Source organism: Artemia franciscana, chromosome 8, assembly GCF_032884065.1.
Source record: "Artemia franciscana chromosome 8, ASM3288406v1, whole genome shotgun sequence".
NCBI classification, from domain to species: domain Eukaryota; kingdom Metazoa; phylum Arthropoda; class Branchiopoda; order Anostraca; family Artemiidae; genus Artemia; species Artemia franciscana.
The window spans coordinates 37,616,105-37,629,614 of NC_088870.1; the positions used below are offsets into that span (position 1 = coordinate 37,616,105).

The following is a 13,510-nucleotide window of genomic DNA, read 5'->3' on the forward strand; positions in this document are numbered from 1 at the left end:
TAATCTGATTTAGCACACTCTCAAAATGTTCTGCCCATCTCTCTTTAACTATTTCCTTATCATTAATTGTGGCCCTGTTCCTATCTTTAACTAGGGATTAGTCCGGATTGACTGTCCCCTTTCCATTTATTAACATGCCAGTATAATATTTTACTATTACGTCGTCTAGCTGCATCTTCCTGATCCTCGGCAATGTTATCTGTGGTCTCCACTTCACACCTCATACTTCATATTTTAATACTTTCTCCACTTTCGTTGAATTCCTCTTATTTTCGTATGATCTATTACTCAGATAATTTTTATAAAAGCCCCTTCTTTTCTCCATTAAACATGAAGCATTTTTACAAATATTCCTAGCTCTTCGCAGCGACTTCATAAACTATTCTCTTAAAATTATTTCATCTATCTTCTACATTGTCAAATTTTGAACTCCCCAGTTTAGTATTCAACTGTTCCTGGAAAATTTGTCTCAATTTTTATCCTGGAATCTTCTAAAGTCATAGCTTCCCTGAAGGTAGTTACCCTCACGAAGTTTCAGCTTTAAATTCACTCTAGACGATACTAGATAGTGATGTCTACTTTTAACATCTGTAACAGCACTTTCATACACCGTAGTATCTTATAACGATCTTGCCAGTCTTTGGTTTACAATATCATAATCAATAAGGTTGGCTGTCTTATCCTCATGTGAAGACCGTATTAACTTATGGGCCATTTTATGACCAAGCACTTGATTGGTTATAAATAGATTGTTATGCTTACAAAACTGCAGCAGTCTGTAGCCGTTACAATTTTCTTTTCCTACACCAAATTTACCACGGCTAGGATACCGGCCGTATCCTTATTTCTACCCACCTGGGCTTTAAAGTCTCTTAATAAAAACACCATATTTAACCTAGGACTCTATTTGTTTCTGTAACTTCTTCATCTGAGTCACTACTGTCTCCGTCAGTCGGTTTTACAAATTCATATACTGCAATGACTGATACTGTTCCTTATTCGTCATTAAATAAAAAAAAAAACAAGTTTTTTTAACTGAAAGTAAGGAGCGACATTAAAACTTAAAACGCACAGAAATTACTTCGTATATGAAAGAGGCTGCTTCCTCATCAACGCCCCGCTCTTTACGCTAAAGTTTGACTCTTTCTCTCAATTTTTCTTTTTAAAACAGTAAAAAACTTTAGCGTAAAGAGCGGGGCGTTGATGAGGAAGCAGCCTCTTTCATATACGAAGTAATTTCTGTGCGTTTTAAGTTTTAATGTCGCTCCTTACTTTCAGTTAAAAAAACTTGTTTTTTTTTATTTAATTTCTGAACGTTTTTGAATCAATGCATGTTTTTATTTTGGCTCTCCGCAGAGGAATAATCAAAACGAAATTTGCATTTTTTTTTTTTTTTTTTTTGGCTCAATGGCTTTCTCATAATTTTGATCGAATGATTTTGAGAAAAAAAGAGCGGCGGACGAAGTCTAGTTGCCCCCCGATTTTTTGGCTAATTAAAAAGGCAACTAGAACTTTTAATTTTTTACGAATCTTTTTATTGGTAAAAGATTTACGTAACTTATAAATTAGCTTACGTAAAGAACTTTTGTATTCTCATGTTTTTATTACATATATGAGGGGATTCGCCCCATCGTCAGTACCTCGCTCTTTACACTAAAGCTTAAATTTTATCCCATTTCATTAAGAATGACCCCCTGAATCACAAAAGCCGTAGAATAAGTAGTTGAAATTACTGAAAATATTTTAGCGTAAAGAGCGAGGTATTAGAAGGAGGTGAGCCCCTCATATGGGTAATAATTTATGTTTGTTTTAAGTTTTATTGCTGTTCCTTACTTCCAGCTGAAAAAGCTTTTTCACTTTTATTTTTTAATTGTTTTTTTTTAGATAATGCTAGTAAATCCTGCTCTCCCTTCATGGAAATTTTCTTCTCCCATTACAAATTCTCGAAGGAAAGTTCCCCCAGCATATCCCCCTCTTCTCAACCCCTCCCCCAAACCAAAAAAATCCTCCTGAAAACGCCTGTATACTTCCCAATAACCATTACTATATGTAAGCACAGGTCAAAGTTTGTAACTTGTTGCCCCTCCCACGGGGACTGTGGGGGAGTAAGTCGTCCCCAAAGACATAGTTATAAGGTTTTTCGACTACGCTGAATAAAATGGCTATCTCAGAATTTTGATCCGTTGACTTTGGGAAAACAATTAGCGTGGGAGGGGGCCTAGGTGCCCTCCAATTTTTTTGGTCACTTAAAAAGGGCACTAGAACTTTTCATTTCCGTTAGAATGAGGCAACATTCTAGGACAACTGGGTGGATACGATCACCCCTGGGAAAAAAAAAACAAAAAAAAAACAAAAAACAAATAAACACGCATCCGTGATCTGCCTTCTGGCAAAAAATACAAAATTCCACATTTTTGTAGATAGGAGCTCGAAACTTCTACAGTAGGGTTCTCTGATACGCTAAATCTGATGGTGTGATTTTCGTTAAGATTCTATGACTTTTAGGGGGCGTTTTCCCCCTATTTTCTAAAATAACGCAAATTTTCTCAGGCTCGTAACTTTTGATGAGTAAGACTAAACTTGATGAAACTTATATATTTAAAACCAGCATTAAAATGCAATTCTTTTGATGTAGCTATTGGTATCAAAATTCCATTTTTTAGAGTTTTGGTTACTATTGAGCCGGGTCGCTCCTTACTACAGTTCGTTACCACGAACTGTTTGATTAGCCCTACCTCTTGTCTACGTAACTCATCTTTCGTCCCTGATTAAATAAATTTTATATCGCCTAATTTCATGTTTCATACCCCTGAGATATGAGTTTCTGAGCCTCCTATTAAGCCAAGTTTGAAGGATCTGAATTTGTCAGTCAAAATGTCGATGTGATAGTTACTTTTTAACGTCGTAACATTCCAAGTTCCAATTTTCATGATCTTTAAATAATTGAAATTATTTTGGCCTCGTGAAAAGCAATGATCCCAGAACCAATGCAGGACGGAGACCAACACATCTTCTAAGATCTACACCGAAGTGCCTAAGTCGGCTTAGAACCAGAAAGCAAGAAGGCCCTGGGACCTCCAGCTGAATGGGGGCTTTGAGCAATCCTGGGTCCATCTGTGTCACAACATGGTTTTCACCACTTGGCGATGCAATTCTATTAGCAAGAGTTGAAATCCTGCATAGACAATCTCAAGCCTATTACTTCCGATTCGTTATATATCTATACCTGTAAATATTATGCTACTACGAGGAGGCAACCCATAGTGGATAAATTGGCTAGGAAGAGGTTTTTCAGCCCAAAAGCACCCACCAAAACATACTAAGCTCAGAAGAATTGAAAAGTAGAGAGCTATATTAAAACTGAAAACGAGCAGAAATGAAGTCGTTAATAACTCAAACTTAAAAAGACAAGAGATTGCTGTCAAAGAATAATTGAAACAAAGCTTTTTCTGAAACTACCTGATCAGTATATTTGTTAATAAACGACTCAACCAAAACTATCTTGCCTAAATTATATTAGTATTGTCTATATTTTTAGCCATATACATTTGGACAATGGAATACTTTATTGAAATGGAAAGAGCCAGAACACAACTCGGTTGATTTTAGGTTGAAAATTGTTGAAGAGAGAGGATTAGGGTAAGAATTCATCATGTTCTTATTTTACTAAAATATTTTTTATTGCTGTAACATTTAAAAATATTCTGCTTTTCAGGATATTTTTGTTATATATATATATATATATATATATATATATATATATATATATATATATATATATATATATATATATATATATATATATATATATATATATATATATATATCCTAATTACTCCAATCAAATAAGTGTAGTGAGCTTTAGGGATTGGGGTGTAGGCTTTTACAAAGGGGAGTTGTAGACCCCTTTGCCTTAAAGCTAAGGGTCTCTGTGATAGTTACAATAACGACTATTTTCATAGTCGTTATTTTCATTTTATCAAAATACATGTAATTTGGTGCATCAAATATTTGTTGTTTTGGGATATTTATCATTATATATTTTACGTATAATATAATGTTTCGTCGTGTCTCTGTTTTTTTGCATACTACTAAATAAGTAGATAAAGGGTTCAAGCTAGAAACAGGAAATGTTTGGAAAAATCTTAGAACTATGAACATAGCTGTAAGCTATGGTTATATAATTAAAAAAATATGTGAACAATTATGAAAAAAGAAATAGAAATATTTCAACATATGAGGCCCATATCTCAGGGTCTGAGTTGGCCCTCGCTATAATATATATATATATATATATATATATATATATATATATATATATATATATATATATATATATATATATATATATACATATATATATATATATATATATATATATATATATATATATATATATATATATATATATATATATATATATATATATATTTTCCTTCCTATTTATATATTCATGTAACCCCGTTTTTCAAGATGACGGCTCTCGAAGGCCTTGAAACACTATATATACCAAGTAAGGCTATGGTAAACGGGTTTGTTCCTTCAATATTTGGAAGCAAGTAAGTAATAGATTCAAGTTTAATTACCTGGCTCTACTTCGACTATCTCTTCGGGTGATTTCGGAAATATATATGTATATAATGTAATTCATCCCAAATATAAAATCCTTACAATATTTAGAAGTTAGTTCACCTTGCTCAACTAGTTCTTGCTTCTTGTATTTTTTGGTCGAGTTGGGTACATTCGATGATGAAATGCTGGAATTTTTAAATGATTGGTTGCACAGTTTGAGTAATTGCCAAGCCTCTTTTCTGCTTGGACAGAGTACACCTTGTAGTGACCAAAATAGTCTTGATATTGAGCAAAATTCACAGTACATGCTATATATTCATGCATAGCGAATCATTAGGGTTAAAGTTTAAAGTAGTTTATTTTACGGAAATACTTTTTAATACCAGATTATACAATGCTCCCATATACCAAATCATGTCCATTATATATCTATCAACAAGTGAAATGAATCATTTTTATACAATTCTGAAAAAGTTATGTCAGCTTTGCCTCTCACAGAGACTATCTGTTTTGGCTTTACTCTAATTAGCCATGGCTCTAAATTGATTATAATTCAAAAATCAAATTGGGCTTATCATTGTGATTTCACTAACATTTGGAGTTTATGTATATTGTCGCTTTGGTCCTTCTTTTTGAACAGACCTAGCGCCAGCCAAAAGTACTGAGCCGAATTATAAATCGTATCAATTCGGTGCAAGTGAACGTATAACTTAAAGAAGAAATTGAAGTTTAAATAAAAGCGCTGCTGGGATAGGAAAATTTCATTGGCAGATTGTAAAAACATGTATGATGGTCATGAATTTGTAGTTTACTGGTGCCTTATCGGCTACTTCGATTACATAGGCCTTCCATCTTAGTTAATCCTTCATTATAGCGTGAACATTGAGATTTGGGTTTTACAAAAGACCTAAGTATGTCAATAGAATGCCAATCTTTCGAATTTCTGCGACTGAACTTGCCTATTATGGTATTAATGCCCTAGTATGATATTCCAACAAACTATTTTTTTTCTAAATTTTTATCTGATCCAATCAACATACTCTTCGTTTCTTTTGTTTTTATTTCTTGTTTTCAGTTTATTTTATTGTTTTATTTGCTTTTGTTTCTTTTGTTTTGCCCTGAGAGAGTGTTTATTTTTTTTTTATTATTTTTTTATTTATTTTTGTTCCTTTTATTTTGTCCTGAGAGAGTCTTGCCATCAACTGTAACATGTATGCCAAGTTCATATCAACTGTTGAATTGGACTTTCAGCCTCTGAAAACGATATATAATGACAAGATATCTGAATTCTAAGAGGCTCCTATAATTGAATGACCAATTTAAGGGGTAGCTCTTCCGAAGGTAGGAGGCGAATCACTCTCCACTTTGTCAATGCTGTTTTGCTAACCCTGACATTACTGAATTGCATCATGATGCAATCACTTCGTTCATAAATAATTGTATTTAACATATAAAAAGTTAAGATACTATTTTCCCATATGGATCATAACACTTTTTATAGTCCAACTATTCCTATTGATAGCTGCTATTCTCTTTCTTTCAAATTTCCTTAATTTTAGGATGTTGCCTCAGAAAAAAGGATATTTAATGGTAATGGAAAGCGGGAAAGAAGTTCGATTTGGACTTCATCATATTGATTTGAAAGGACAAAAAGAGCTGAAGGAAATGAATGGTAAAATAATTGAATGTCGTGTCGTTGGTGGACCTAATGGACCTGTTTGGCAATTTATGAGACCAAGAACGGATAAGTCATTTCCAAACGCCAGTAGCACGGCTGAATGTATGATATGCCCTTTTTGTCTATTTAGTTCTAAATAAGCTTTTTCAGAAGTCAGATTGATTAACTGTGTACAAAAATAAAATTAAAAAAAGGGCTTGCTTGCCATTTTTTTATATTTTTTTTTGGCGGATCATTCTGGTATTAGTTTTGTTTGGGGGGGGGGGTATAATTTTTGTGTGAATTCACATAGTTAATGGTCAAAAACTTACTTGAATGATACAGTCTGAAAAACAATGTGAATGGTCGAAACTTTAAACGGCCGGAATAGATTAAAAGGTAAATTTAGGTGCAAATTTTCCAAGACTGTGCTAAAAATAAAAATAAAACCCAACGAATTTTTTGTGTGTGCCTGAAATAAAAACTGTACTTTTTGCGTCACTTTCATTTAATTTTCATGAATTGTTTGAAGTGCTATTATTGAGTTGTTATTTGCGTCTTTGGTAGTTCCTTGATATTTTCTATTCTTCTTTCTTTGCTTTTCTCTTTTTTGTATCATTCGTATTCGTGCCCAACAGAAAAGTGCACATAAAAAATTTCAAACAAGTTGTCTGGAAAACCTGTATGAACTTTTTTTTATTTCAATCATTCATTGATTGAATGGGGTCTTTGAATTTGAGTAAAAATATTTTTTGACTATACAGTTTTTTCTTTTAAAACTTAAAAACAAAGGCTTTGTTGTCACTTACTAAAAGGACTGGGCGGGTAAGAATTCAACAGAAGGATTTTAAGTATCCAGCTAAGGATTTTTGGTATGTCGATCTTGGTACTACAATGTTTAAGCTTCCAAACCTGTCCAGTCGCCAAATGATACAAAAAGTCCCGTTTTTGGTGCTGCATGCCACCTTACAGTGACATATTCAAGACACATTGCTTATGACATCACTAAACATATAGATTTTAGCATTAACTTGCAGATGAGCGCTTAGACATCTATCTATAATGTTTCAACAGTATCTGGCTAATTTCTTCCAAAAGATTCAAGGGAAAGGGTCAAAACTGGTAAACCACCCTCACCCCCTGGACACGGCCTTGGCCTAAAGCTATTTTATGTAACAAGCTTTGACACTTTTATTTCATTGCTTTTTTCCTTACAAATCAAGACTCTTCTGACAGTTAGAGCCCTGAAAATCCAAGATCTTTCGAAATTTTATAGTCTCTCCAAAACTTATAAATCTTGATATTGTAGATTTGTCTTTCCAATAATAAATTTTTTAGTTTAACACTTTATCAAACAAAAAAAGCGTGTTTGAAGTAGCCCTAGGCTTTCATTTAATGAAGACATTAACTTGTAATTTAAGATAGTACCGTCGTAGTCAAAACCAGTGGGCGCATGCGTATGACGCTTTCTGCAAAAGTCAGCTATTTTGCCACTAAACATCATCTGGCGGAAATGAATTTGCAGGGATTTTCTTTGATAACTGGCCTTGAAGACTGAGTGAGATTATGTAATTCATCGCTATGTAGCTATTCCCGTTGAGCTCCGTATAAACATCTTGAAATGGTTCTATACAATGTTGACAGAATAAATTGTCGATGTTTAATATAACAACACCGATATTTTGAGCTCGTTCTGAGAACTAAGCTAATAAGAGAAGCTGAAAAATGAAAACAGTACCCAACGATTATGTTGTATAGCCTTTTTTTTGCAAAAAAAAAAACTTCAGCTTCCAAATAAAGTGACTGAAAATCAACTTATGAATGTAAAAAAGTAATTAACAGCAGAATCGTAGAGTTGAAACGACACTGACTAATGGCCCATTCACAATGAGATTTCACTCATAGAAAGATTTAGCTAGCGCCAATTTGAGCAAATATGAACATTTAATATAATTTTTTAGCCAATCAGAAGATTCTATGAAAAATGTAATTGGCTCAAATTAGCGTTAGCTAAATCTCGGTATTATTAAAAGTCCCATTGTGACTAGGCCTTAGAAAAGGATAAAACTATTATTTTTTGGAAGAATAGTGGAGATTCGATGCTTTTTTTTATAGGTACATGCTTTTTTTTTTACTTTTCATTGATAAGTACATCAGTGCTTGAAAAAATCCTGTCGTAAGTAACACCTTTAGTTTAGTCGAATGGGCTTTCCATCACTAAATGAATATCTCTTTGTTGGGACCATAGGTCACCAATAAAAGGTCTTCTAGGCTCTTACAGGCTATTACAGCCGCTGTCAAAACTACCTATGCATTAGCAACATTCACCCTGTCATGAAAGACCACAATTTGACTCAAGCCTGTCGTTTATATACTGTAACAGCCCTTATATCGACTGTTACTGATTTGACTGGCACCGAGAACAAATCAATCACTCTGGCTACTTTGCACTCAACTGAAAGAATATTCTCAGGGGGGAGGGGCAATGTTGGTTTAAAGGACATGTCAATATATCTTACAATTGTGTCTTGATGACGAATTTGTTTGACTAAGGCTTGTAAACATAGAGTATATTATCAGCAGAAATGCTTTTAGGATTTTTCTCCAGCGAAATGTAGTGGAATTCTTTATTGTAATTTTCTGTAGGGGTAGGATTTTTGAGGTGGAAAGATTTTTCAGAAGAGACAACAATCGTGACCTTACCAGTAGGTAAAAGCATAGATTTGAAATAACAACTCAATAATTGGTAATTATTAATTAGTATAAACTGCTATTAGCAACGCTTACTCGACCAAGAAGCATAATGCGCTTACGCTTCTTTACTTTGAAAAGCTATCTGATACTGTACAACTTTTTTGCAACTAAAATAATAAGGTTTTGAAAAGGTTACTAAATCTCGGGCCTTATGGGCAGTAGATGATATGTCAGTTTGATTCATGATATCCTTGACAAGCCATCTATCTGTATGTAAAACATATGAAAAGAGTGAAAGAAAAAGATGTAATATTATATAGAGTAGATAATACAAAAATAGAGCGAATATCCTGTAAGGAGAGATATAAATAATAAATAATTTTATTATTTTAAATTAATTTTTATTATTTTGAAGAGAGAATAAACGTAATAAATAACACATTTTTTGTTACTGCCTATCAGTCCTAGGAAGCTCAATTCAGCCCAGAGGGATAATTTCGAATCCGTTCTAGTTTCCAATAAAGACACTTTTTTGTTATTGACCTTCTTTTCTTTTTGGTTCCTCACAAAGTCGAGAATGATTAAAAACATTCCACCTGCCTTTTTCACCATTGAAATTAGTTTTTAATATAAAATTTTTTTCTCATATATTGATGTTGGAATATCACCCAATTCTTGCTTTGTAAGACTTTATAAGTGTCCGCTTTAAATATAGAGATATGGAGCCCTAGTTCCCTCTGAGAAAAATTAAAATTAACGCCTATTGTTTGTTTATTTTATGTAAAACTAGCTTAAAGGTAAAAACTTAATGAGGGTCTTAGGTTAGCTCCCACAAAGGGTTTACAGGCACGCGAATATTTAAAACTATACTAATTCCATAAACGTATTTATGAACTTAATGGTCCATTGGCTGAGCTCATTTCAGTCATTAATATTGCTGACTAAGAAGGTATAATCTATGTATGTAAAGAGGACTAGGGATTTCTAGGAGCCGGGGGCCAGATTGGTGAGAAATCATTTTGACTTTCAGTTTTAAAGAATTATATAGAGAAAGCGAGGCCAGAACTAGTGGAGCATCTTGATTTTCAATATGCTGGCCAGAATTGGCTGGGGTAGGCCAGGTTGGAAACTACTCTTGTAAGGCAACAAATGGCTGGACTTCAGACCTGTTTATTTACACACGTTGATCGCTTGTGAAAAATGAATATACACAAATTATAAATACAAAATGTGAATATACATACAAAAAAAATAACATAATACATACAAAATACATACAAATAATAAAAAAATACATACAAAAAATAAACAATAAAAAACAATAAAAAAATGCATACAAAAAATACATACATACAAAAATGAATATACAACAAATTAATATAACAAAAGAAGAAGACTCGGCTTGGTTGCAATAGCTCAAAAAATGTGGTTTGATGTTTTTGAAAAAATTAAATATTCCCCCACCGTCTGAAACAAGGAAGATCTGTCCGGGATGGATCGGTTTTCGAAATTGTTTGGTTCATTAGATGGAGAAGTTTTATTTTAATCCCTTTTCCCTTTTTCTGGCCTACCGAAATTATAAGAAATTAAAGCTTTTGATGTAAAAATAATGTTCCATTGTAACTTGGATGTCTAAAAATTTTCTTTTTACAAAACAGCTGCCTTTAATAAAACTAAAATAAATATAACCAAAACTACAAAAGTTCGAAATAATGTTCTTGCGTTCTAATATAAAAGCTAAGCTTGGCGACATATCGTGTTTTAGATCACCGCAACCAGCTTCTAAAGATGACTTTCACTTCTTTTCTATCTTCTTTTATAAACCCACTGAATATTTCTTCTTTTTTTCAGCTGTACTTAACAGTATTCTCTATCCAGTGACCGAGGAGGATTTAAGAAGGTTTATTGACGGACTTCCTGAAGAATTGAAGGAGAGTGGCAAGCCAGCGGATCAAACTCAACACCGGCCTCAACAACAATTAAAATAGGAACTTTGTTTTTCTAAACTCTGGACCAGTCCAGAAATTGAGATATAGTATTTATGGTTGATTTTATCTTGTCGATGTATAATTAGAAAAAACTTTTTTATATACAAGATTGTATTGTTTTATGAAGCCTGAATATATTTAACCCTCCAGAAATTAAGCTGACCAAGTCCGGCTAGTATATATATTAGTTTTTAGCGTCAAAGCCTTTGATTGTTTCTCTGATTTTTATAGTTGAATACGCTGCTACCACTAACAGCTCACTGTAGCACCAAGTCTTCTGAGGCCAAAATAGCTGCGCACGCTTCTCCTCCACCCCAATCTCTTCAAAACCACCCTCTTTACACCTTCCAAAAGAGGTTACAACTTCCTTTAAATCTCGAGTTCTTCTGATACCATTCGTACAGCCTGCTTTTCGTTTGGTCCTAGATGGATGGCACAAAGAGACGATCTTTGGCAATCTGTCATCCTTCATCTGTAAAACCTGTCCTAGCCATATCAATCTTTTTCACATTACATACCTAGAAAGCGGGATAGAACCACATTTTTTTACAGCTTACTGTTTGAAATCGGTCAGACGGGAACCCAAAAAAATCTGTAGACAATTCCTCTGGAAATTGTCTAGCAAATAATCCTCCGTCTACCAAAATCCTTGTTTCAAAACTGTATTTGACCACTGTCATAACTATTGCTTCTAATATTCTAATTTTGGCTCCTAGAAATAAGGATTAAGAACAAAAATAATAAGCAATTAAAAAAAAAATGTCAAAGACGTTTACTTTTTTTAAAGGCACCCTGACTATAAGTGTGTTTGTCGTAACTTTCTCACGAAAACATAACTGTTAAATAACAAAATTTTGATACTTGCAATTTAGGGAAAATTATTTAGTTATCAAACATGAAATTAAGTGCAGTTTAAAAAAATAAAGATGTAGGATAAAAGATGTATCAACAGTTTTCTTCTTTTTTTTCTCTTCGGCAGTATTTTTCATTTTTGACATTTTCTATCTTATCGACCTTATTCCTAAATGATAATAATAAAAAAAAATGTTTCAGATCCGTTAAGAATGCTCCAGAATTATCAACAAAATTGAGTGTATCTCAACTGGGAATGTTAAGTTACTTCATTAAAATGTTCATTGCCAAAGTTTTTAATTTCTTATTCAAGTGTTTTACTTTCGGAAGGGGTACTGTGACGTTAGTTTTGTGTTGCTAATTAATTGAAGTGTCTTCTTCACTTGGTGAAATTAGTCTTTTAAGATTTTTCCAATAGGTTTGTATTTAGTTTGTTTTTGTGGGAGATGATAAACCTGGAAAAATTGCAGCTTTGTTTGTTTATTTTTGCTTTGTTCTTTTATAAATACATTTAGTAACAAACTAGTAATAATGATGATGATACTTATAATTCTTTAATTAATTTTTGAAAAAAATAGGGGAGGTTGGAAGCTCAGAGACCAAAAGAAAACTCATTGCCTACCTTGAAAGTGTTGTCCAAAGAGAGTATAGATCCGATTTCTAGTAGAAGATGGTAGATTTGTTTCCCTCTCCTCCTCCCTAGCCGGAGGATGCCCACCTCCCCTCGTACAAATATACTCTGAAACTTATACATGTACGCTTAGGAATCATAACTTAGCCTAGATATACATAAACAGATTAGCGTCCAATGTAAAGAATTAAAAATTTTCTATTTAGAAAATGCCATCGGTCAAAGTCGAACCTATGACTTTCTGCTCATTCATGGACTTTTTTTTAATGCTGTATTCAGTTTATGTTTGTAAGATGTGTTTCAGAATATATTTGTAGACACTTTTCCCTTGTCGCTAAGGATTCCCTGTGAAATAAATTTAGGCCAGCTTATCATCCTGAGCGGTAAAGTATGGTCTAAAGATTAAGTTGCTTAAGAGAATTCGTCGGTGATTCGTATCGCTCAATGTCAGAGTTGCCTGCCTTGCTAGCTGGTGTTGTTACCTAGCTGGTGTTTTTGCTAGCTGGTGGTTGTGTTGTTAGTTTCTTCTCATACTGGTGGTAACTTTTATTGCGAAATTGTCATTATGTTTTAATAAAAAAAAAAATAAAAAAATTGAAGCTACACTCTTGGACCGAAGCCTTCCTAGAAGTTGCTTTGAAGAAATTGTCGGTCTTAGCTGAGTGTTCATTCTGTTCGCAAAAGGCTGTGATCTCAACTTCTACCGAAGACAAGCTTTCTGGGCAAATTTCCATTCTCCAATGAAAAACACAGCAGGGAGCGATGCCTATTTAGGATTGGCCTTTCTCCCTCTAAAAAAAATAAGTTCTACATTTCTTAAAGACTGCCCCCTTCCTATAGTAAATTGTTTTCTATGTTTTTTATATGTGGTTCATACAAGAAAAAAAAACCTTATGTAACCATGTAATCAAAAAGGGCCAATTCTTCCAGTGTAATGTGGGATTTTCTTTTGTCGGGTAAAGGATGTCAGTTTAAAAATTACCTCAACTCAAATGAGTTATTTGTATGCAAATTTGTACCCCTTTTCATTTTTCTCTTGGAAGTATTTTATTTCATTTCCAGGCTGGATTCCAAAAGAATCATAAAACTCTACAAACGAATACTTGGGATTGAAAT

The 13,510-nt window shown here is 33.4% G+C and overlaps 1 protein-coding gene across 2 annotated transcripts in view; it reads left to right on the plus strand.

Annotated features, from left to right (window-relative positions):
* Positions 1-11,018, plus strand: part of LOC136030378 (mRNA-capping enzyme-like) — a 66,472-nt gene extending 55,454 nt beyond the window's left edge. For both annotated transcript variants that reach the window (XM_065709302.1, XM_065709303.1), the window contains exons 10-12: positions 3,539-3,639; positions 6,132-6,352; positions 10,775-11,018. In XM_065709302.1, coding sequence (XP_065565374.1) covers positions 3,539-3,639; positions 6,132-6,352; positions 10,775-10,911 — 459 coding nt within the window. In that variant the 3' untranslated portion in view covers positions 10,912-11,018. The remainder of the gene's footprint in view (positions 1-3,538; positions 3,640-6,131; positions 6,353-10,774) is intronic.
* Positions 11,019-13,510: the final 2,492 nt, after the last annotated feature.